At 37.2% G+C, this 25,719-nt stretch overlaps 1 protein-coding gene across 1 annotated transcript; it reads right to left on the bottom strand.

Moving 5' to 3' along the window:
* Nucleotides 1–325: 325 nt before the first annotated feature.
* LOC116665088 lies at nucleotides 326–24,224 on the bottom strand. Its single transcript, XM_032484372.1, has 3 exons — nucleotides 24,217–24,224; nucleotides 22,942–23,723; nucleotides 326–890 (listed from the first exon to the last, which is right to left on the bottom strand). Exons 1-2 carry the CDS (start codon nucleotides 24,222–24,224, stop codon nucleotides 23,045–23,047), a joined length of 687 nt encoding a protein of 228 aa, XP_032340263.1. The 3' UTR covers nucleotides 326–890; nucleotides 22,942–23,044.
* Between the last annotated feature and the right edge of the window lie 1,495 nt (nucleotides 24,225–25,719).

Here is a 25,719-nt window from a genome sequence, read left to right as displayed (position 1 = left end):
CCTCTCCTGGCATCTTGTGCATTAGAAACATCCTTGCCAGATTCACAGAGACAGAAGAAAGGTTCGTGGTTACCAGGGCCTGGAGGATGTGGGGAATGGGGAGTGACTACTAACAATAACTTCTTTTTGGAATGACAGAATGTTTTGGAATTAGACAATGGCAATGGTTACATAATTTTGTGACTATACTAAAACCTGCTAAATTAAAAAAAGAAGAAGAAGAAGAAATATTTTGCCAGCAAAGTTTCTGTAAGAAAGCTCTGTCTTGGATTTAACTGGGATAACATCTTCCCTGCCTAACTTTAAAGTACTATTCAATGCAAGACCTCAGTACACGAAAGGAATAAGTAGAGATCTTTGCCCAAACTTCAGCTTTCTTGCCATTTCATCTTCTGCTTTTTTCATGTAGAACAAAGATTTTAAGCTGATTAAGTGATTTTCCACAGACAGGTACCTCCTGTGGCTGAAAGAGCCTGACTGAAGTGAGAATAGATACCAGCGGAGACCCGTCAAAGGTCCCAGATTACATTTGATACTTTTTTTTTTTTTTTTTTTTGCTACAGACCTATTATCATATCCCAGTGTGCTCTGACCATCTCTTCTTTATGAAGAAAATACTTGAATGGAATCTAGCTTGAAACCATTAGAAAATAAAAACTCAAGCTATTATGGTAATTTATAACTTGCAAACCCCTTGAACTAGTCAACTTGCGAAGCTGTCCCCATCTTACTGAAGAGAAAATCGAGGACTTAAAATGTTAAATAACTCACCCAAAAGGCCACACAAGACACAGACAGGAATGGAAGGAAGGATTTTTGGTTCCAAATTCGGTGTTCTTTCCACATACTGCTTCTCCTGTCATCTCTCTTAACCATCGTATTCAACCGACCTGAGGACCAAACACCAGAATGTTTCCTAATTTTGATAGACTGAACGTTTATTGTATGATTCCAATCCTTCCACAAAGAGAAGGAATCTTATGCTGAATTTGTGTAAATTCATATTCAGACAGTGTTGAATGTTGCATTAATATTTCACATCTTCTAATCTCTGAATCAAACCCATATAAACGCATGTCATTTCTTTTGTACTTGAGGCCTGAGGTGATTTTATCACAAAAAGTGCAATTTTGAAAATCTAATAAACTGCCATCTGTCTGAAGGGCAGCATTTTGCTGGCATAAGTAATATTGCAAACTGTGCTGCTGGGTTGGGAAGGCCACAGACAACAACCACTTGCAAATACAATGAAATTATTTCCAAGTTGTTTTTTTTTTTCCAGAAGCTTCAGTTTTTGTTTGTCTGTTTGTTTTATGACCCTGAAGTTTACTTGCTTGCCCTCATTTCAGAATGAGCCATGTTCTCCTGGCCTACCTTGATGGAGGTCTGGATATATATTCTAAGATAATTTCTAATTACTGTTCTCCTCTCAGACAGAAACATATGTAACCCACAAATTAAAAATTTTTAATGTTGCCAAGACTTTCAGTTTGCTGGGATCACCCTGTTCTCTAACAGTTAAGAAAAATGGACTCAAAGTCATGTCCACATTTATGATAGAAAACCCTCAGTATTCACTATATATCCAAGGAGTCATAATTATCTAGAGTATCAATGATCAGTTATCAGCCTCTATCTGTAACCCATATGCAATAAGCCTTTCTGAGAGTGTAGGACACTGTAGAAGCTTATATTCCAAAACATTATAGCAGATAACTTTTTATTGAGGTATAATTGACATATACTGTTATGTTAGTTACAGCTGTACAATGTAATGATTTGATGTTTGTATATATTCCAAGAGTGAGTATGTACATACATATCTGTCACCATACAGTTACAGATTCTTTCTTGTGATGAGAACTTTTATGATCTACTCTCTTTGCAACTTTCAAATATGCAACACACATTTAAATATTAACTATAGTCACTATGCTGTACATTACATCCCTATGACTTATTTATTTTACAGCTGAAAGTTTGCACTTTTTGACCTCTTCATCCATTTCGCTCACTCCCACCCCCTATCTCTGGCCACCACTGATCTGTGACTTTTTTTTTTTTAATTCTACATATAAATGAGCAATTATTCTTCCAAACATTAGAATTTGGTGATGGGATGTCACTCCAGTGATAATGTTATATTAAATGGCAAAGATAAAGGGATTTTGCAGATGTGATTAAGGTCCTTAACCAGTGAATTTTAAATTATCCAAAGGGAAATTATCCTGGGTGGGCCTGGCTTAATCAGGTGAGTCCTTTCAAAGAGTCTAGGAGTCAGAGACAGTAGAAGTTTGAGACTTTCTCTGTTTTCTAGACTTAAGGAATTTCACAGATTCAATGAAATGAATTCTGCCAACAAACATGTAAGCTTAGAAGAGGCTGCCAAGCTTCAGAGGAGACCTCAGCCCCTACTAGTACTTTGACTGCAGCCTTGCGCTCCAAGCACAGAACTCTGTCAAGCTGTGCCTGTACTCCCAATCCACAGAGACTGTGAGATAATAAATGGGGGACGTTTTAAGCTGGTAAATTTGTGGTGATTTCTTATGCAGCAGTAGGAAACTAATACAACGTCTTTTTCTAATTCTATGGGCATCTTGAACCATTTCCTTTCCTTCCTGCCATAGACACAAATTTTTAAGGTTAGTTTTTTTGGAACCCCTGATGGTGGAGCAGAATCAACAAAAATCAATCAGCTTAAATATAAAATGAAACAAAGGTGAGCATACCTGAGGGAAAAAAATAATCAGCTAGGTCTGCAGAAAATTTTATGATCATTTCCTTACGAGAATTATTAAGAACTAAAGAGTGGTTAGAGCACTGATCTCCATCCAAATAAGTCGATAGTTGGTAATTTTCATTGAAACACAAATATATATATACTGAAATAGCTAGATTTTTCCTTCCTTTATCGTGACATAATCCTCATATATGAGAAATGAGGCTGCAATAATGTCATCAGGATTAATCATGTTTATTTAGTCACACTCACCTACTGAGTTCCTCTATAGGACTAACCGTAGTTACCTCCAAGCTGAGAAGCCAGTGCTGATCTCTAGCCTCAGAAAAGAAGGAAATAAACAAACCTACTTCTGGGCCACATAAGAGTTTAGTCTGTTTGGAACCATTGAAAACTGAATTAATTCATAGACCCCTGTTACCTAAGTAGATGACTATCTTATAGCTATGAAATCTGTCCTTAGATACATGGGACAGCCATTCTTAATTTTAATCATATCTTAGAGTTGCCAGGTTTAAATTTGAATTTCATGAACACAAATTTTGTTAGTATAAGTCACTATGAGTATATTCCATACACTAGAGCTCAAGATTCTATATTTTTAGTATTTTGGGTGATTCTTTGGAACTTCAGCATCTGAGAACAAACACACTTTATGTCAGGTCTTGTGCTCAGCTCTGGGGATACAGAAATAACCTAAGATAGTCTCTTCCCTGGAGCTTCTCATGGACAAGCATTGGGTGTGGGGAAATACAGAAATAATTACCTGATCCTCTTTCCTCCTTTTACTGCCCTGTAAAATATCACTAGTTTTCAATTTCATTAGTTTTATGATCAGAGTTTCACAGGATGGTATTGTTAGCCTGTGACCTCACTCAAATTTTAGAAATACAATTGACACTTTTTAAATACTCAGAGGTTCCAGCGTGCCAAGCAGTTATCAATGAAGCATCTATTTCTTTGTTGTTTTCAAAATATCCTAGTTGCTCTGTCCTACTTTCTCTAAGTTGGTTATTATTAAAGATGAAAGTGTCCCCAAGAAAGGGACATGCTCAAAGTGTTCTTAACAAGAGATTTTGAAATATTTGACCTGTCAGAAACAAGAATTTCAAAGGGTGACAGTTAAGTTCATCCAATTCCCACACCGCTGTTGTGCCTCAGAATTCAGTCCTACTGCCTTCAGACTAAAAACAGTACACACTATACGTAAGACATAAGAAAACTCTTTCTGCTGATTTGGAAGTAATTTGCTGCTTTAAGAATATTCATGTCCTTATTAAGAGCGATAGCATTAAAGACAAGATTTAAACTAACATAATTTCCCCCATTTCAATCCCCCTTACCTTGATGTATTTTTTTTCCATAGCACATATTAGCTTGTACATACCATAAAGTTTACTTGTCAATTACCTTTATTACTTATTATCTATCTGTCCCCAGTAGACTGTAACCTCCACACAAAGCAGAGATTTTTTTTAAACAGTTTTGTGCACTGATACCGTTTCAGTATTCTCTGCTAAGTAGCATATAGGAAGTGCTCATTATATTTGTTGAATGAGTAAGTTAACTAATACAATAATACTCAGTCACTCTTCATCCTAATTTATCTCCATGGGATGAGGTCATTCAAGCACTGCTGTGCTGGGTTTTGTCACTAAGAATTTTGGTAGTATGGCAGACAGCAGTCTTAGAAGAATAAATATACCACCTTTGCATATGGAAAGGAACTATTACTCAATCAACTACAGGTCCTGCCCTTTGACCTCTGACAGCTGTAGGACTGAGTTTATGCTGATTCGCACCTATCCTCTCACCTGGAGATCATCTGATCAATGACCAAACTCTGAGAATACCGTTGACATGCACGGGCTAAAAATCAGTAATGAAGAGGGATCACAACAAAGCTCAGTGACCCACACAGGGAGTGAAGTCTTAACATTGTCCTCATTAAAATCTTCCTGCAAGAATATCGGTTTTCATATAATTTCTTTCAGTTCTACAGGACTTACAAACCTATGGTCAAAATAGAATCCATTTTCAAATACCACTTTTATATTAGAGAACATATTATATCCATTGATCAAATCTAAAAATAGTATTCTAGGGGGGAAAAAAAACCTTTAATTTGGAGCTCTTCCCACAGTAAATCTCTTTTTAGATCATGTTTTGGTCGAATCATCCTTCTCCGCCTTGTGCAGGAGCAGATGTGTTTTGGAGGCCAAAGAGTAGTAAGCAGAAATAAGAAAACTCAAGAGAACATGAACAGTGTACCAGCCGAGCCCTAGGTAATGAGTAAGCAGTACATTTACCCCATGAAGCACATTTCCTGTACTTTTTCTCCATTCATTTGCACAAAATTAAATACCACATTAAAGTCGCCATTTTGATGGCTCTCCAGCCATAAGAAAGTGGAAAGAGGGCTGGATTGAAAATAGACTACACCTTCAATTTCATCTCTGCTCTTTACCAGCTATATTACATTTGCAAACTACTCAAGTTCTCTGAGTCTCAGAGAATTTACTCAACAGGTTTCCCAGGAAAGCTCCCAGCATGGTAGGTGGAAAGCACGAGATCCCACCTGTACACTGGATCCCAAGCCTTGTAGTCGCTCAAGGGCTTTGCTCCAGGAAGTCTTTCTCTCGACAAGCGTTCTTTTGTAACGTTCCATCAACATACAAATGTGCTATTTCACTTTCTTAAAGCACACACACACATATTCATACTTTTGGTTCTGTCTCTCCAATGACCACTCTATTTCTCTCATTTCTTAGAGAGTAAAACTGCTCAAAAGTTTATAGTCTCTTCCCACTCTTTTATATTCAATCAGACTCTGTCCCCATCACCCCTTCAACCCTACAAATCTCACCCCTTCACGTCTACAAATCCAATGATTACCATCAAGTTGCGTCTCACTTGACGTGTTAGCAACACTTAACACAATAAGGCTGTGTGCTTCATCTGTTTTGAAATAATTTCTTAATATGGCTCCCAGGACATCACACTCTCCTGGTTTTCCTTCTATCTTGCAGACACTCAGCCTCCTTTCCTTTTCCTCTTTTTTTCTCATTTTTCAAATCTCTTAAATCACAGTTATTAAGCCTCTCATCTTTTCCCTTTCCCTTTTACACTCATTCCCTAGGTGGCCTCCTCCATTCCAGGACTGTCAACACTGTCCACATGCTGGTGACACTCAAATTCACATCTATAATCAAGACTGCCCTGCTAACGTCATGACTCATAGACCCAACTTCCTATCTAATTTCACCTCTTAGCTGGCTTCTCTGACTTAACCTTTCCAAAATAAGTTTCTAATCTACACAATCCTGCTCTCCCATCAGACTTCCCTCTCAATAGCAATCCAATCCTTCCATTGGCTCAGTTGAAAAACCTTCTTTGTTATCTTTGATTCCTCTCCATCAGAAAGCCAAATACTGGCTTTAATTCAAAGTATATCCAGATACTGACCATTTCTTATTACGACCACTGCTGCCGCTCTAGTCCTAGTCACCACTGCCTCTTGCCTAACTGGTCTCTTCTGATTCCACTTTATGCTGCTACAGTCTAATCTCAACATTTCAGCAAAAAGATCCTGCTTAAGATGTAGGTCAGATTATGCCAGTTCTTATCTCAGACCCTCCATTACCTCCCAGAGTAAAAGTCAAAATTCTTACAATGAACTTCAAGGCCTTATTCTTACATGATCCAACTTCTCATTATTTCTCTGACTTACCTCCTACTCTCACACCAGGTCACACACTCCAGCTACAACTGTCCCTTGATGTTCTGAGAAGACTCCAGGCACACTCCTGCCCCAGGGCCTTTGCACTTCTTGTCCCCTCAGCCTGGAATGCGCTCCTCCCAGATATTCATGTGGCTCACTCTCTCACTCTCTGGTAGTCTCTGTCCAAATGTCTCCTCAGTGAGCCCTGGTTCAACTATTTGAAATTGAAAACCCCAATATCTGGTATTCTATGATTTTCCTGCATATTTTCTCCAAAACACTTATTAATTCCTAATACTATTCAACTTACTTATTATTTAATTGTTTTTCTCTGTCCACAAGAGTGGAGGCTCCACATGAGCTGGTATTTTTGGCTGTTTTACTTTCTGAGGTATCTTCAGTATCCAGAATAGTGTCTGACACATAGTAGGTGCTTAATAAATGTTTGTTAAAAGAATATTAGATCGTAAGAAAAAATTTATTAAATAAACTGGCAAAGGTTATATATTCACTTACATAGCCTCTTGCAATGTATGCTTTTATTGGTAGTGAATAATTCTCAACAATTCATTCTAATTTTTAAAACTTTTGTTTTATGTGAAATTAATCCATGATTTCTCTTAAAATTGTTAACAAATGCTTGTGATATTATTTGGATCACTCCCTTACCACAGTCCTCTTGTTCAGAGATTTTCAACCTGCGGTATAAAGTTAGGTTTTTGGGGATATCTAAACACAATATTTTAGGCAAATGAGCATTTTTCTCAGGAGCATCCACATGATTTTCTAGGTCCTCACAGGTGTCTAATGCACAGACAAAATGCAGAAATAAACAAACACATCAAGAGCATGTTTAAAGCATTTAAATTGACTTACATTTATTTAAACAACTGGTCCAGTACTTAAGGCAACACACTAGGATGACCCTATGAAAATATTCATAACAGTAAAAATACTCTTGCCAGTTTAAAATCATCATTGCTAATATTTTAAAGTAAAACAGACCATATTCTACTCATTTATTAATTGTTTTCAATATTTGAAAATATCTCAAAAGAACAGAGGCAGAGGGGGAATACAGCAAAAGTAGAAGCTTTAGGCTTCTCTGGGGCCATCTTCAATAGTGCAAAATGCTGTGGTCCATCCCTGGGCCAGTTACTTGACCAAAGACAGACGTTCACCTTCCTAATCCAAACAGCATCTATCATAAGACAGATGTGGCATCTCGCACATGCCACCTGTCCAGTACATCCTAGCTTCAGCCTCTTCTTGTTTTCTTTCAGTTGCCGTAAGAGTGTATAAATAATATCATATTCTCATTTGTATTTATTTTCTCAACATTGGTATTGGTTATTGGTAACAGAGTGTAGTGACTGGCTCCATTTTCCTTAGTCTTTAGAAACGCACAAGTGACAGGAAAAAAGCTCAGCGCTTCAGGAACTCACCAAACCATTTTGTATCTTGGCCAAATTGGTTTTTAAGACTACTGAAAGCAAAGCAATTAGGCTTGCCAAAATTGTATTTATATCGTAGACACAACAATACTCGGAAAGAGTGAAAGTTTGATTTAGAGGTGACCCTGGAGGTGTGGCTCAAGCATCTCTGGTAAAGGAATTGGAGGTATGGTGATTCTGCAGTATGGAACACCTCCCAGGGGCACAGGCTCGGGGACACCAGGTCACGGCGGGGGTGGGGGTGGGGGTCCTGGGGAAAAGAGAAAGCTGGATGGCAAAGACAAACTTCCAACTTCTCACTATTGTCCAGGATTGTTTCACTCAGGTCTAGGCCTGTGGATGGCTCCTGAGAAGGCTGATTCTGATTCTTTTGATGTTCTGGGAGTACTGTTCATGCTGAAACTTTAACATCATATGATTATGTTACCAATAACGATAGTACCAAATACCAAGTACCAAGTACCAAATACTAAAATTCTCATAAAGGTTCAATAACATGACAGAATTCCCTGGGAGTATTAAACAACAGAAATAAAGACAGCTTCTTAAAAACAGAAATGAGTATTAATGGTGAGTTATTGAAAGAGATTATATGACCTGCTGAGGCAACATGTATGGTTATAATCACATACCCTTCTCCCAACTAACCCACTGCCATTCACAAAATATGCATTTTCTTACTTGTAGTTAGAATGCAATTTAACAATGATGAATTTAGTCCTAAGTACTCTATATTACCAAAACGTTTTGAATAGTAATCACTCTGAATTTTTTCTACACAATTTTCATTAAGTACACTTCTTGACATGGAAGTTACAGTATGCAAACAATAGAAATATTTCATTACAGAGAAATGTTTACAAGGATAAAACTTCCTTCAAAATATTGCCTTCTGTACATCAAATATTTAATGTCATTTTTAAGTTACACTGTATTTTTGTAACATGAAGTGCTTTATAAAGATGCAATTTTTGTTCCAATACTAAAGAACACAGAAAGTACAGTAAGTCAATTATACATATAGCTAAATATAGTGTCTAGCACTCCACACAGGAAGAAAAGTGAAATTATCCTTTGTCTTAAATATTTCCAGCAGAAGATCTACTACAATTATTATACTGACCTTGATCAACAGTTGAAATTACGAAGGTTATTAGAGCAGCAGCAAAGTAACTCAGAACTGGAGACTTTTAGAACCGCAAAGATCTATCACTTGGATGTTTAAAGCTTGACTGTAATATCTGAGAATCCCTTTACCTGTATTTCCTAATAATTTCGGTATAAAACAACTAGCCTCGGAACAGGTGTATAAGGAAAAGCAAAATAAAAAGAGAGGTAGGAACGCTTTCTTTTTCTTTCTCTCTTTTCTTTTTGTTTTTCTTTTTTTAAATTGTTTTTAATTGCAAAGGGAGAAAGGAATGAGAAGAAAGGAAAAGCCCTAGTAGATTTCCAAAACCCAAGCAGCCTTTTTAGGATGATACTGTCAATGGAAAAAAAGCCCTGGGTATGGGGTGAATGAAAGAATTTTTAAAGCTTAGGGATGTTCAATTTTAAAATATTTGGTATTGGCTACATAATTGCCACCATTATGCCAACTTGTCTTAAATTTTACTAAATCGTCAGTAAAGTCTCCTATATCCAAAAGCTTTGTGAGACTGACATTCTTGCTTAATTTTATCTACTGCTTCTCCCCTGCAATCCCACCCCAAATTCCAAAAACCACATTTCCCATTTTGTCTGGCATGGTACAAAATAAAAACAGAAAGAGTGGAACTGAGGGTTATTTTAGTAGAAATATAATTCAGCACTAGAGATAACATAAAAATATAAGTTCTACAAAAATTTGTATTGATCTTGGTAAGTACATGAGAATGTCCACATGCTGTAGAATCGTATTTTTATTCGATTTTACAAGATAAAGTAGCAGGGTGATTTCTGCTAGTAGTCATGTTATGATGGTGAGGTAGGCAAATTATCCCCCAAGATATCTGCATCCTAATCACTGGAACCTGTGACTATGTTACGTGACATGGCAAAGGAAAGTTAAGGCTGAAGATGCAATTACATTTGCTTATCAGTTGATCTGGAGATGTAGAGATTATTCTGCATTACCTACCCTCTGGATGAGTTCCCTCTGAACCTGGTATCTTTCTCTGAACAACTAGCTGAGGCCAAGAAAGGGCCAAATTACATCCTCTGAGCATGACTATTGAGGTAATTTTACTACTGGCTCAGAAATGTGTGTTAAGGTCTTGTCAGATACTCAGAACTGTGTCTGTTATATCATGGCATTTAAGTTAGTAATTGGTAACATAGTAAACTCGTTTCCTCCTCTACATGCCTGTATGTCTGTTATTCTTAAAATCCTTATCCACAGGAACCCTCACCCTCATCAATTTTTCCATTAGTATTCCTAGCCTGTGAATCCTGTTAAAAATGGCCACAGAGTCATACAGACTGAGATCATTAGAAATTTGTAGTCTCTTATCTCCACCTCATTTGTTCCTCCTAGCACTTCCCAGAGAGACTACACCAAGCACCCAGCCACCCCGTGCTCCTCAGGGTGTCTTTGTCCCACCATCCATGGCCCACGATAAAAGGAGACTAGAAACTGTAAGTCAGGAACTACCATCCTAAGGCCCTACTTCTCTCCCCACTAAACATACATGTGTATATACCCTCTTAAAGTCTTCACAACCTCAGAAGGCAGTGGCTTCCTTCCCTCTAGTCAAGTATTATACAGCCATCTGGGCTCTTAAACTGGGCTTTTAAAATTCTGACCTCTCTACTCTGTTATCCACTCTTTCTGCCCTGAATCTTGTTCTTTCAACTGACTCATGCTTCTGAACACAGTATGTATAAGAAACTCCCATATTAAAAAAAAAAATCTATCCTCCATTAGTCTGTCTCTGTCTTCTATAATTAAAGACTCAGAAATCTTTACCTTTTGCTCCATTTAAGCTACTTGAACTTTAACTTGCTGGATGATCAATTTATTACATGGTTTTAGCAGATTTCTTTCTCACCTTCCACATCAAAATAAGCACTGAGTTCTACCCATACTGCTTTCTAAGTATCTTCTGAATCTGAACACTTCCATCTCCATGCAATAACTTAATGTAGATCATTTATCATCTGTACTTTTTCCATTGTCTAATTCTATCAATACCCTTTTTGTGTACTCATATACATTTTCCCTCTTGTTGCCATGGATAAATTTGTCCAAACTTCTTTCTAATACTAAATTCTATTTTACAGTAGCTCTCACATCATCTAATTACTCAAGCTCTTTAATCATTTCTATCTCCTGCATTATCAAGTTTGCCTCTCGACAGGATCATTGACATACAAACAAGCTTTATTATCTTCCATCTTAAAAACTACCACCTCTCCATTGACCCCACATAACCCTCCCTCCACTGTCCCTATTCTCCCTTATCTTTAGAACAAAATTTTTCTATCTCTACTTTTTCTTTTCCCATTCTCTCTTTTTCGACTTTCTTCCAGTTCTGTCCTGAACCAAATTCAATCAGGCTTTTGTCCCCAACACATTATCAAACTGCTATGGCCAAGGTCACAAATAACCTACAAGTTTAAAAACAATGGTTTCTTCTCATTTCTTTTCTTCCTCCATCTATCAATAGCACTGAATACAAAAGAGTTCCACTCTTTCCTTTTTGATACATTTTCCTCGTTTGACTTGTGGAACATGTGGTTCTCCCCCGGCAGTAACACTAGCTACTCCTTCTCGTGCTCCTTTGCCAGATCCTCTTTTTATTTCCAACCACCGAATGTGGGAGTGTCACAGTGCTTAGTTCTCTGACTCATCAGCCCAACAAACACTCATTGCCCAGGAATATTATCCTTCTCCATGCTTTAAAATAAATTTATATGCTGGCAATTCTTTATTTCCCTCCCAGATCTCTCCTCCAAATACAGTCTCATAAATGTAATTCTCTACCCACAATCTCCACTTGGATGCTTACAGGCATCTCCACTTAACATAGTTAGAGCAGCACACATGACATCACCACCCCCTTCCCCGAGAGTGTCTCTTTAACATCTCAAGGAATAGCACCTCCAGCCTTCCAACTGTTTAGACCAAAAACCTTGAAGTTGTTCTTTCAGTCCTGTTAAAGTCAGGAGCAAATGCTCTCAGCTCTGCATTCTAAGTACATCCCGAAACAAAGACTCCTCACACCTCCACCATTACCACAGCCCTTGTCTAAGCCACCAACACCTCTGTGCTGGACAAGTGCATTAGTCTCCTAGCTAGTGTCCTGATGTCCTCACCCACGTAGTCTGTCTCTACAAGGAGATAAAAGTATCCTTTGAAAAATGATACAGATTATGTCATTCTTCCACTCAGTCTCTCCATCTCAGTCAAAATAAAAGCCAAAGCACTTACGACGGCTGAGGGGACGCTGTGTAATCCAGCTGCCAACCACTTCTCTTGTTTCTGCATATCTAGCTGAGTGATCTTCCTGAATGAAAATCTGTGCGTGTCAGTGCACTGCTCTGAATCCTCCAGTGACCACCACCCTCTCCCAGCCTTTAGAAAAAGCCCAGATTCCTTAGAAAAATATTCAGTACTTTTCATTATCAAGCTCCCATTTACCTCTCTAGTCTCAGTTCCTGCCATTTCCTTTTCCAAGTGCACCTTGCACTCCGGCCAACGTGAACTTGTTTCTTTCTCATTAAATTGTGTACTCATGCCTCCATTTTGTTGTAAAAGCTGTTCCTGCAGCTTCAGAGAACTCCTGTCTAGAATGTCCCTCTACCATCCACCCAGGAGGCCCTTTCTTTCACTAAATAACCATTTTCTTGGACTCCCTTTAAGTTTCTAAAGAATAATAATAATAACAACTTCCTTTCTTCCTCTAGAGTGAGCTCTAGTAGAGTTTTGTATATAAAGTTTACTTATCACGTTGTATTAGAATTGCTAGTCTATTTGTGTGTCTCCGTCTCTGAATAATTCACATGCTCATTGGGAATGACGGGCAGCATATCTTACTTATACTTAAGTCCTTAGCATTGAGCACAGTGCCTGGCATATGGAGAGTTTTCAAAAACACTGAACAGTAGCATCAGCCAATACCAAATGCAAGTACAACTATGTAAAATGAGTGGCATTGTTGGAAATTTTAACTATTTAATCAGTTAACTTTTTGACCATTTAATTTTTTAACCATTTAATCCAATTTAACCAAATTCAAATTTAAAAAAATGGTAGTCTGTAAAAAATGAAGGGTAAGAGAGCAATGTGTATTTTGCTTTGCATTAATTTTTAATTCAGAACTACCACAAGATAATATATTTATAAATTGGATTATTTTCATATTTACAAAAGCATTGCACTTAAAATTAAGGAGCTGAAATGTCCAAATAAAATACTCCAAGAGACTGTACAACTCTTTGCTCTCTTTCTGAGAGTTTGTGCTCATCACATGCTACACAATCTTCACCTTCATCTTCCTTTAAGATAATTCTAAGGCTCCACCTGAGACCACACGAAATAAAACTCAAATGAAAAGACACCAGTACCCAATGCCAGGTTACTAGCCTCTTTTACTGTCCTCCTTAGCATGAGAAGGACTTGCCTGGCTTCAACTTTCATGAGCACAGCCCAGATTCTCTTGCCATGGTGCTTCTCTTTTTACTGTGATAGACATTAGGTTAATTATGAAAGAAAAATAGGGGGGAAAATTCATGGAAAGGTCACGTGCTGGTAACATGGCATGTGGCGTCATATTCCAGTGGTGTCATAATGATTTGAATCACCACTTCGGCCGCTTTGGACATTACTGGAGCTACAGAGTTTGTTAAGATCTTTAAACTGTGTGGATTATGCCAACTGTTACCACAGGAGCAGGTGTCAGAATTTTCCGTTGCCCCCTCCCCATTCTAACTGCCGGTGCCATCCGTGTTCTGTTTGCTTCATTTTATTCTTCTTTATCCCTCATCTGAGGCACTGCACCCATCACAATGTTTTCTTTCATTTGTTTGACACTTTCCCGTGTATAAAATACTTTCACACAAATTATCACATGAGCCTCGTGATAATCCTGGGTGGTAAACAGGGCTGGAACTGTCGCATAAATTTAATGAAACACAAAAGCAGGTACCATTTATTGAAAACCCTCTTGATACAAGACACTTTAGTGGGCACCTTACATCTTACTTAGTTTCATAAACACACATTTTGTAGTTGAAGACTTTGAAGCTAAGCAACATGTCCAAGGTCAAAAAGTAAAATAGTGTCAAAACAAGGCTTTCTAAGGCAATATATAACATATATGAAGATATACACATACATATATATGTGTATATTATATATGCATGTGTGTGTTTGTGTGAATATTTATTTACACCAAGGAACACATAAAGCATAAACTAATTTCCAGGGCTTTTTTTCTTTTTTGACTCCTAGTTAAGTACACTTACCACACTATCGGAGTTAGAAGGCAGTTAATTTTGACTTCTAATAAAATACATGACATTAGGCAAGATTCAAGACAGGGCAAGGTATGGCATTTCCTTTCAGGGGGTCACAAGTTAGGAAAAGGTTTCATGGTAGAAGAGATTTTTAAAAAGCTTTCCACGTGAGATTGTATCATTCCTTTTAATTCAAGGAAGTGATTCAATCCTTAGGTGGGAAAACCTTGGCTTCGCAAAACTTTACAGAGGGCTAGAGCACAGGAATAGATTTGCTAAATTTACTAAATTGGCTAGAAAGCTTCCAGAGTCTTTGAAGACATCTATCTACTTTGCCCAGGTCTTTTCCTGAGGTAATGCTAGTGGGCAGGATGGATGAGAGGAATGAACCAGGATGCCAGAGATCAGAGGGAAATGAAGAATGAGAGGAGATCTCGTCTTTCTGGGACATGAGAAGTTAGCAAGTGATATAAAACAGTCTTCCATCCCTCTGCAACTCAAAAAACATCCACAATGGCTAGTGAATCTAAGAGTGCTTAGTGCTGAGGGGCTTTAGATAGTTGTGGAAAGAGAGAGATTATTCTGACATATTTAATGGCAATCATGGTGAAACCTATATGTCGACCTAAGCGTAACTTCAGGTGACTGGGTGTCCCTGTGAAAGAATCAGCATCTCCCAGAGCTCTCCTCCCAGCAGGGCAAGATGAGAAATCCACTAGAAATCCAGGATTAGTTAATCCCATGGAAAAACCCATCCATCTTAGACATTTTCAATAACTACATCGGCACGAAAATATTTTGAAAGTTAGGAAAATTAGCTCACATTATTCATTGTATTCAGCATTCACTTGTATATTCATTAGCATTAGGATTGTTTGCCATCTGGTTATTATAATCCATCTTCATCATTTAGGTTGAATAACATTGGACATTCTATGAAAAAAAATTCAGAACTCTTCTGGTACTTGAGACTCGTGTTTAAAATGTTGTAGGTACCATAATAAAAATCATTTCATCTCACTGTTACAACTTTTCCCCCAAGGTTTTTGGTATCCTCGAACACCAGATTTCCATAATTGCAAGTGTAGATGAATTTCAAATTAAATAAAGTGATAAACATTTGATAAATTGGCATTTCTTGTAATTGAATCTGATCTAACATCAAACTTGTATTGTCTAAGAGAAATGGTATAATTCTGACACATTCTGCATTAATTTTATAAAGAATTTTATAAAGAATTTTTTTTTATAAAGAAAAGTACTGACAAATTCATGAGTCACTAAACTTGAATATGAATTTTAATATTAGCATTTTTCTTATATTAATGTCAAAAATTTTTTATATTGTAGAATTGTTTTACCAAAATGCAATTTTATATTTTGCCATCAGTTTTCATAATGCATACAAGAAACTAATGCTTGAAATTTGCTAATTTTTTTAGAGCTCTTACTTACCAGTCTTCACTATAACACATTTCATGTATGAGGATTCATAGAAGAAATGATTTTCAGTCTTATCCAGAATAAATTGCTAGCTTCTATTTTATTAACATAATAAAGTATGTTGTTGATTTTGTTCCTTTCTTTGCTCTCACTATTAGGAGGTAATCCAGAAACAAATTTTCTTGACACCTGTTGTTTTATGGAACTATATGGCCATCATTTTTGTCCATCTACCTTGCCCATAACTTTGTTTTTCATCCTGCTTTCTTTCCTTTTAATCACTGATCATTTTCGCTCCCATTTTTTTATCCTGATATATATATATATAAAAAACAGAGATAGAGTCCTAATATATCCATTTTTATCCTGATGTATGTATATATATCACATATAAACATATGCATACTATGTACACATAATGTATACAGTTGTTGACATTAATATAAGGAAAATATAAATACTAAGATTAACATTCAAGATCAGTGGCTTGTAAACTTGCTCATAACTATCAGATTAGCTTTTGGGTAACTAAAGTGTACGTACATATACATATACACATATATAAACATATACACATGATAGATAGGAAATACATCACCTCGTATCTTTTTGAAAGCAAGACAGGTACTTAATTTCTTTTTGCATTTCCTTACAAGATAATACTACAGTCAATATCAGATGATTACTAGGTAAAATGCAAGAATATAAAGGTACTTCCAATTAGTTTAGTCATATGAGTTTTTGTTAAGCAAGGTGTACACGTATGAAACAAAAATACTAAAGGAGCTTCACCTTTCACATTGGAGGATAAAGGTGGGGTTTTCTTGTAATCGTTTCTTTTTTTTTTAATTGAAGTATAGCTGAATTACAATGTCATGTTAGTTTCCGGTTTATAGCATCGTAATTCAGTTTTCTATATATATATAATATATACATATTCTTTTTCAGACTCTTATCTGTTATAGGTTATTACAAGATATTGAGTATAGTTCCTCGTGTTATACAGTAGATTGTTGCTGGTTATCTATTTTATATATAATAGTATGTATATATTAATCCTAAACTCAGTTATATATAGCTATAAAACTGAATCACTACTATAGATCATTACAAGGTACTGAATATAGTTCCCTGTGCTATATAGTAGGACCCTGTTGTTTATCTATTTAACATATAGTAGTTTGTATCTGCTAATCCTAAACTCTTTAGTTATCCCTCCCCTCCTTTCCCCTTTGGGAACCATAAGTTTGTTTTCTACGTCTGCGTCTTGTCATTGTTTATTATGGAAGACAAGTACTTTACCCTACATATTTTACTTAATCTCTTAATAAATTTCATACGTGTTAATGTTTCATTGAATGTACTGCCATCATACAGCAAGATTCTTTGTAAAATACTGAATTTTCAAACACAAAACTTTTTTTAAAATTTATTATCATTTTTATCCTCCTTGCTCTACCCTGAAGACAATATCTGAAATAATAAAACAATCCCCTGAAATACAAGATTTTGTATTTAAAGCTTTTATTGACTTTTTCTTCACTTCTCTAAGTAACTGTGGTAGAAAATTTGAAACATACAGAAACATATATCTCATTGTTATTAAATTACTTTTTATAAATATACATTATATCAATTAGGACAAGCAAGATTATGCCATGCTAACAGAGAACCCCAGAATCTCAACGGTTTCAACTAGCCAAAGCTTATTTTTCACATTTCACACGTTTCAAGTTTTAAATTGTTCTTTTAATTCATAAGCTTTCTTAGGTCATAGGATAACTCCATTTTCATTTATCTTGCCTCATATGTGATAAAACCTCTCTACATCTTCTCTCAGCTCCAGAAATTTATCTTCCAATTTGTTTTTTTTTCTTTTAATTTTTCCTTTTTCTCTTAAGAACACCTCAAATTCTTAGGTTTGTCTGTCTGTTCTTTATATTTGTGTGTGTGAGTGTGTGTGTGTGTGTAAACATCCATACACAGCACACAAAGTATATGTCATCCTCGTGCCGCTTTTTCTCTCCATTTAGATGGAAATTTTTGTAATTCATTTGCTATACCTTGAATATTTAGTCTTCTGCAACTCCAATTCTGTTTTTTATTGTTTGCAATATTGATTTTAATTATTCAATTGTTGTTTTGCTTTTCTTACAACACTTCTCAGTCCTTTGGACGTGATCCTAGTAGTTAATCTTGCCTTCTGATGTGACAAGTTGTTCAAAATTCATAATGGATTTTTTCTTGCCTTAGACATGCAATTACTAATTCTCCAGGAAGCCCTGCTTTGTTTTAGTGGGAAATGGCATTTGGAGTGCTCATTGCTATTGCACTGGCATTGCTTCCTCAGCCTTTTCAGTGGACAGAGCTGGAAATAATTACCTATTTGCTTTATTCCATATTACATATGCCATAGCCATCACAATCACCAATACTGCCATCAACAACATAACTACTAAAATATCTGGTTTGGGGGAGACGTTCTTTTTGACCTTAAGCTATCCTACTAAGACTAAATATTTGCATTACTCCATTTCAAAATCACTTGAAGCAGGCCCTATCAGTGAGGCTCTGTAACTAATGGATACAAATTCTAGGTCAATGAGTTTCATTTTATTTTCTGCTTTTAGTTATTTAAAGTTTTGATTTTATTTTAGAATTACGTAAAACCTAGCACATTAAGAAAAACAGAAATCTGTAAGCCCATACTGACATCAATCAATAAATGAATAAATAAACAGGAAGATAAAGCCAACTAATTATGTAGAAATAATGATGAAATCAGAAAACTGCTATTTGGCCCCATCACAGTAATAATTAATTCACGCATAAAATATCAATGAATGCTAAAACCAGTGAGTGAAAGTAGGAAGAGACAAAGGACTTCTGTGTGTCTCAAAATATCTTCTCCCTGGCCAAAATCTTCATAATTACATAGTGGAAAAGAAGTACGTTCACAGCGGAAAAACCTGGCAGATAAACCACCTTAATCAAGTGATCAAAACTACAACCACCAGGAATGACAATCAACATTGTGTGTTGCCTGGTAAAGATGCAATGGACAGAACACAGCATCACTCCTGTGACATTTCAGCCAAAAATATGCGATCTGCACCTAATCATGAGAAAACATTAGACAAACCCAAACTGAGAAACAACAAAGAGAACAACTGATCTATAAAATCTTAAGATTTATATAAAGGTCATGAAAACAAGGGAAAGGATGAGGAACAATAGTTTTTCAAGAAAAGAGACTAAAAAGTCATGACCAGGTAGAGAACATAATCCTGGATTCTTTTGCTATAATGGATATGATTGAAACAAATGAAGTTGAATTAGGTCTCTGGACAAAGGATATCTGAGTGTTCCTTGTATTACCTTTACAACATTCTTGTAAGTTTGAAATTATTGGGGTTTTTGTTTGTTCTTGAACTACATGATTCCAAAGTCAAATCTACAGAGTTTTCTTTTCTTTTTTAAATTTGATTCCATAAGTATTTTGAAGGAAACATGAGAAAATGCTAGCCAAGAAGCCATTTTTAAGCCAGAACTAAGTTTACATTCTTTCAGGAATTTGTCTTTTGCAGCAAGAAAGGTATATCTCTATTTTACAAACCATATTTCTAATGTTTCTTTAAAATCGGTATCTCACATAAGAAATAGGAAATCATGGCCAAAAAAAAAAAATCATTGGCAAATAGGAGAATCATCCTTTAGCTATTACTCACAAGACACTAACAAAATTTTAAAACAATGCTCCAGAAGTCCCTACAACTTAAATTGAGGTAAAAATTAATTTGACACATATACAGCTTGAGAATTTTTTTAAAAATCAGAATTAAGATTTTTTTCCATTCAATGACTGAGTGACTTGAGTTTCTGATGTCTTTTATTTTGAATAATTTGAAAAAGCAAAAATTAATATATTTCCAGATACCTAGACACCCCCAAAGCATTATTTCCAAGCAGATGAACATAATTTTTGAATGAGTAATGTTCCCCAGCAAGTCAGTTAAGCCACTCTCCTGCATTATAGGATTGATGTCATCAATATTAATCCACCCATTAACCTGACTTCAAGGATTTTACATTATAGGATTCTCTTCTCTTCTCTAAAAGCTTATTCTGTCCTTCAACTCTTCTTATAATGATGAGATTTTCATATCAAAACTTTAAGAAATTATTTTTCTGTCTAGAATTTTAAGTTGATTAATACCTTATTCTAAGATGAATACTCATAAAATTGATCCATGTTCTCCCTAGAATCTACCTTTATTTATTCACAGATACTTGGTATCATTCCTTGCTACTGTCTTCAGGTTTAACTCGTTTTTCTCATTTATTCTTCAAAAGACCTTCCATTAATTTATATTTATTTTCTTCTAATTGCTTCCCCAGATACAACTGCAATTTATTTGTGGTTTAATATAATTCTCATAAAATCAAAGACACATCCAGGAAATAATATAATAATTTAACCATTCATGTTGAACTAAATTCCCAAATTCCTGGAGGGATTTATAATACAGACTTATGCTTCCTTTGCTAGAGACCACCAGGTAAAGTAATTGAGCTGATTTAATTTCATTTTTCATTTTAATAGACTTGAAATACGGAGTTTCCAGTTTACAGATTTGCTTATTTTGTGCTAACTCCAATCACAGAATATTAAATTAAAAACCCAGAAATGTTTAAAATTGGAAGGAATTTAAGACTTAGGCATAACTCAAAAAATGTCACTATTACAATAAAATCATAGAATTTAAAGGAAATGTAGACAGGAGTTGGATTCATATCTCCTGAGCTCAGTCTCAGGTCTGTAAGTACCAGCTAAATAACCTTAGGAGGATCACTTAATCTCTCAGAGAAGTCCCTCGTCCATAAAATAAAGACAAAAATTATCATATATAGATTATTTTTCAGGAGCCATCAGGGGAAGAAGCATTCGACTGCATTCAAGCTCTGTCCCCAAGATTCTGATTTGCAAAGAAGACTGTTCTAACTCCTAGAATAGCACGATATTCCCCTAAAGTCAAGGATAAATCAATGGACAAATGTCCCACTTTGGATGAAACCTAAATAGTGATACAGAATCATCTCCCTTATATTTATCCTCCACTAAGAATAACCCCTAGGGTACTTGAAAAGAGTAGAGGAGTTAACTAAACACCCACTATGTGCAGGTCTCACCTAAGCCATTATAATCATCACAGAGAAGGTGACCATGTGGGAGTTAAATGAGCTATCCTCAAGTAGAAAGCAATCTTTTAGTGCTGACTGAATTCGGGCGTCACATTTTCAAGAGAAAAATTCCCCTCTGGTGGGAAAAACTACTCTTTAAGCAGAGCATTGGTAGGAAAGGCAACAGGATGGAACCAGCACCACTAGCAGGAGACACCGGTGGATTGGGCATGGTCATCTACATCTACACAAAAGGGCAAAACTTCTCCAGCTTGGTTGTATCAACACCCACATATGCAGAAACTCAAAATGCAGCAACAAAGACAGGAGTTAGAACTCAAGTAAAGACAGGATGTCAACAGTAACCGCTTCAAGGTTGGTAGCAATCTTTCATCAAATGAAACATTATGTATAACATCAATATGTAAAATGAATAAAAATAATAAATAAGGTCCTCAAAACATTTGGATATTTACTGTTGGTTAGGAAATGCTTTCTTGTTTGTGACCCTGAGGTGTTTTGGCCCAACCTCTAAAATTAACAAATAAGAGGGGAAAAAGAGAAATTGAGCCAGAATTATTTGTTGCTCAAACTTCCATTGTAACAATGCAGCAAGTATTTATACTAGAACAGGTCTTAGAGAACTAGGAAGATGGTGATATCAGGACACGTAGGAAGCACAGAATTTCAACAAGAAAATAATCCCGAACTCAAATGCAATAGAGAAGTCCAATGTATGACTGAAGATCACAATGACTATGAGAGCAGTTTCCGGGTATCTGTAAAGTAATGGGCACAAGGCCAGATTGTGGTGGGCTGGATGGGAAATGGGAAATAAGTAAGTGAAAGAGTATGTATAAATCACTCTGTCTTGATATGGAGGAGAAATTAGACTAGGGAAGACCAGGGACAAGACAGTCTCGACTCTTTTCTAGAAAAAAATAATCTCACATATTTTTCGTGAAAACATTAATTGTAGAACTTAAACGTTCTATTTAACACTTAAGTCATGCACAAACTTTTAATAAATTCTTCCCACATTAGTTCCACTTACTAATCAGCTTTCATCTTCTAACTGCAGGAATGATCTCAGTGAACCACATTAGCCGCATTACTAAACACCCAAGTGACTCCCATTTGCCTGTGCTGTCAGGGCCCCCACCCGGGTGCCCCAGGCCAGATGAATAGTTTACTGACTTTCATGAGGAAGGTCTTAACATCCCCTAGAACACAGGCTCCACACTAAATAGTAAAACGAGAAGTGATAAATTAATTTCAACCTTCAAATTCAAATTCCCACGAATGTTTTATTTTCCTGTTTACTTTTAAGCCTAAAGAATTACCTTTTTTCAAGATCTAAGTTCTAACTGTGTTTTTGGCATTAACAGTCCTTGAATAAAGAACATCTTACATATAACAAAGAGCCATATTCTAATATTAACTTCACCATTCCTTATTCATTTCAGTGAAGAATTCATTTATGGCCTGTGCTGCATTTTATGGGACCCTAAGATTCCATTAAACCTTTTAAAATGATCAGGCTTGTCAGATTTTCTTTACATCAACCAGTTCTGGGTCAAGACGTCAGCACAGGAGGATCCTGGGCTCACCTCCTTCCACAGACACACAGCATCTGCAGCTAAATATGAAATAACTTCCTCTGAAATAAACCTTAACACCGCTACGCATCCGACGAATGAGAGCAGTCAGTCCCATAGGGAAGCAGGTAGGGAGGCTGGGACACCATCTCCCCAGAAATCCCACCCCGGAACCCAAAGCCCAGAGCTTCTCCCTGAGGAGTGTGGGGTCTGACCCCCACATTGGGGACCCCAGCTTTTAAGACCTGTCCCTCAGAGACCAACCCCCAAAACCTCTAGCTTTGAAAGCCTAAGGGCTGGGGTTCAGGAGACCTACGAGGTTAAAGCGGTCTGAGAAACGCCCTTAAGGGCTCCCATGCCGGGACTCACCTGCTCCGGGGCTGGGCCAGGGGCAGTGGGTGGCGAGGCCCCAGACCTTCCGAGAACGAAGCTCACGTGCTGAAATGCCAGCCTCCGCCTGAGAGGCCGGCGTCTAACTTGGCGCGCATCTGGGGGGGGGCGGCACCATCTTCACACGCTCCCTCTGCCTCGCTCTACACGCAGGCGTCGCCTTTTGTTGGTGTGCTTGTTTTGAAACGCTGGACTTTTTCTTTTTTCCTGTTTCTCCCCAGGAGTGCCATTGCTGCTCGCCCTCTGCCTGGCTCCAGCCGGCAGGCGCCGTCTTGGCGGGCTTTTCGGCGGGCGCCATCTTTCTCCCTCTCCGTCTCCTCGCTGGCGGCTCCGTCTGCACCTCAGCCTCAGCCTCAGCCTCAGCCTCAGCCTCATCCCAGCCGGTGGGCTCCGTCTTCACGCTCCCCCCCTGCGGTGCTCCGGAGCACGCACCGGGGGCTCCTGGAGGGGAGATGTACCTCGATCTGGTGCCCAGGTTTTCGCAGCCGCCGCCCAGGGGACACCGCTGGATCCCTTGGCTGTGGTGCCCCCGCGGGCTTACGCTTGGGGGCCCGCGGGACAGTATCTCCCTGTATAGCGTCAAAGCCGCTGCCTGAGGGTCTGGCTTCCAATCTGCCTGAATCTCCGCGCTGCCTGAGATCTTTCCCTCTGGGACACTGGCAGTTCTAGGAAAACCCTCAACTAGGGCGAGCCACTCAAAATGCAGTAGGCCACTTGGAGAATCACAAGGATTTGAGACACAACGAAGAGCCAGCGCTGGGCTGAACCATGAGGCTCACCTCCTGCACGAGGCCCGTGCTTCAAGACTGGGAGAGGTGGCTCTTTTCTCTAATGCGTAGAAACCCACACAGAGTCAAGCAAAATGAAGAAACAAAGGCATATGTTGCGAACAAAAGAAGTTAAAATCTCAAGGGGAAAAAAGAAAAAAAAAACAAACTAATGAAATGGAGGTTAGTAATTTAACTTTTTAACTTTATATCAATTTTCTTAAATTTACTTTCATGGTCTGTGATCTTTGATGTTCTGTATACTTAAGAACCAAATTTCTCTAATTTTTTTTTTTTATTCTCCAGGAATACATCTCATCCCTTTCCATACACTTTGCCATCTCTCGAAGAAGGAATGATCAAAGAAATCTTTTCCTACATGGATTGCGTGGATTTCAACAGGTATTATAGGAATAATAATAATAATAATAATAATAATAATAATAATAATAATAATAATATCCACAAAGGATTAAAGTGCTCATACCTTCTCATCTTGGGCCAGTTGCTAGAGTGACCATAAACTTTATCATCCAAACTAGGAAACTGGATTGTGAAGGGGATGCTATTGATAACTATACAAAAAGGTAGGCATTGACTAGGACAAAGTCAGGGAAACCTCACTGTTTAACTGCCCTGTCACTCAGCTTTTTAGCTATCTTGTACCAAGAAAAAATAAACACTGAAGGAAATATAGCAATTATGGGTAAGGGGTGGAGACAGTGAAGGTTTGAGTCTTGCTGTTCCTATAAATCCCACTCTCATTTTGATGTGCCATTATCGCTGCAGGAGAATACTGGAACTATCTGAAAATGATTGACCTTGCTTATAAACCACTGTACTGGACCAGTTCCTTAAACTACATTCTCACATTCTCTTTTTCTCTAGCTTTCTAACTTCATTTTTTTCCCCCATTCTTGGGCTTGCCTCATTCTTTGGACTTGCTGTATGTAGCAGTGTTTTTTGACTACAAACTTGGTTTCTTTTCAACAGTGATTTGGATTCTCCCCAGGCTAAACTGGGTCCAGTTCCAACATGAGACAACATAAAATGATGAAATTACTTACACAACTTCTCTGTTACTCTTTTCTCCTAGAGAGATACATGGAGCCATGAATTAATTCATTCTCAGTGACTTTAATGCCATAATTGTGGATCAGAAAATAGTCTTCTCTCAAAATATGACCAAAAACAAGTGTAATGTTGAAGATTAACATATTCTTATCACTTCCAATTTTAATTATTTCACCAGAAAACAGATGCAAACAGTTTTTTGTTTTTTGGGTTTTTTTTGCAAACGGATCATTTTAAAAGCAGTCATCAAACTCACAGGCTTGACATTGGTTGCTAGTTTAGAAAACAAGTCATTAAACCTTCCATTATTATCTAAATAGCTCTATAAAGAAATGTGTCATTTGCAGTCTGAAAGAGTTGGTTGGCAAACCTGAGTGACGTCCAAGTTTATAGTCAGGGCTTCCAGTTTTGGAGTTTTCTTGTAAAGAACTAATTTTTTACTTTTTTTTTTTTTTGCTTGGTGCCAATGGGAATGCAAAGAAGTTTAGAATGTCTGTTTGCTTTAATGCATCTGGGAGACATACTACAATTTAAGATGACAGATGAGAAGAACCACCATTAACTCTGGGAGATTCAGAGAGGATTTCCAAGAGCCCATTAATTCTGTGTTCCAGAAGTTGAGGCACTAGCCTGAAAATAATAAATTTACTGTGCTAGCATAATGAAAAACCTTTGCTTTTGTATAATGAGGAAAAGCACAAAATATACATCTACTTTTTAACACCCAATGTAATGGGTGTTTAACCCTTTTTACTCCCTAGCAGTTTATAAATTATGATCCCTCCACTCCGAAGTGAGAATTCATGACATCTGGGAATTCTAGAGGACACTTCTAAGGCTGGAATTATTCCAATTTCCATCATGATATGATGTTTCTCACATCTGAGAGAATGAAAATAAGGTATGTTTTCTATGT

This window comes from Camelus ferus, chromosome 7 (genome assembly GCF_009834535.1).
Source record: "Camelus ferus isolate YT-003-E chromosome 7, BCGSAC_Cfer_1.0, whole genome shotgun sequence".
Classification (NCBI taxonomy): domain Eukaryota; kingdom Metazoa; phylum Chordata; class Mammalia; order Artiodactyla; family Camelidae; genus Camelus; species Camelus ferus.
Note: the sequence above shows the minus strand (reverse complement) of the source record. Positions and strands in the feature narration are given on the sequence as shown.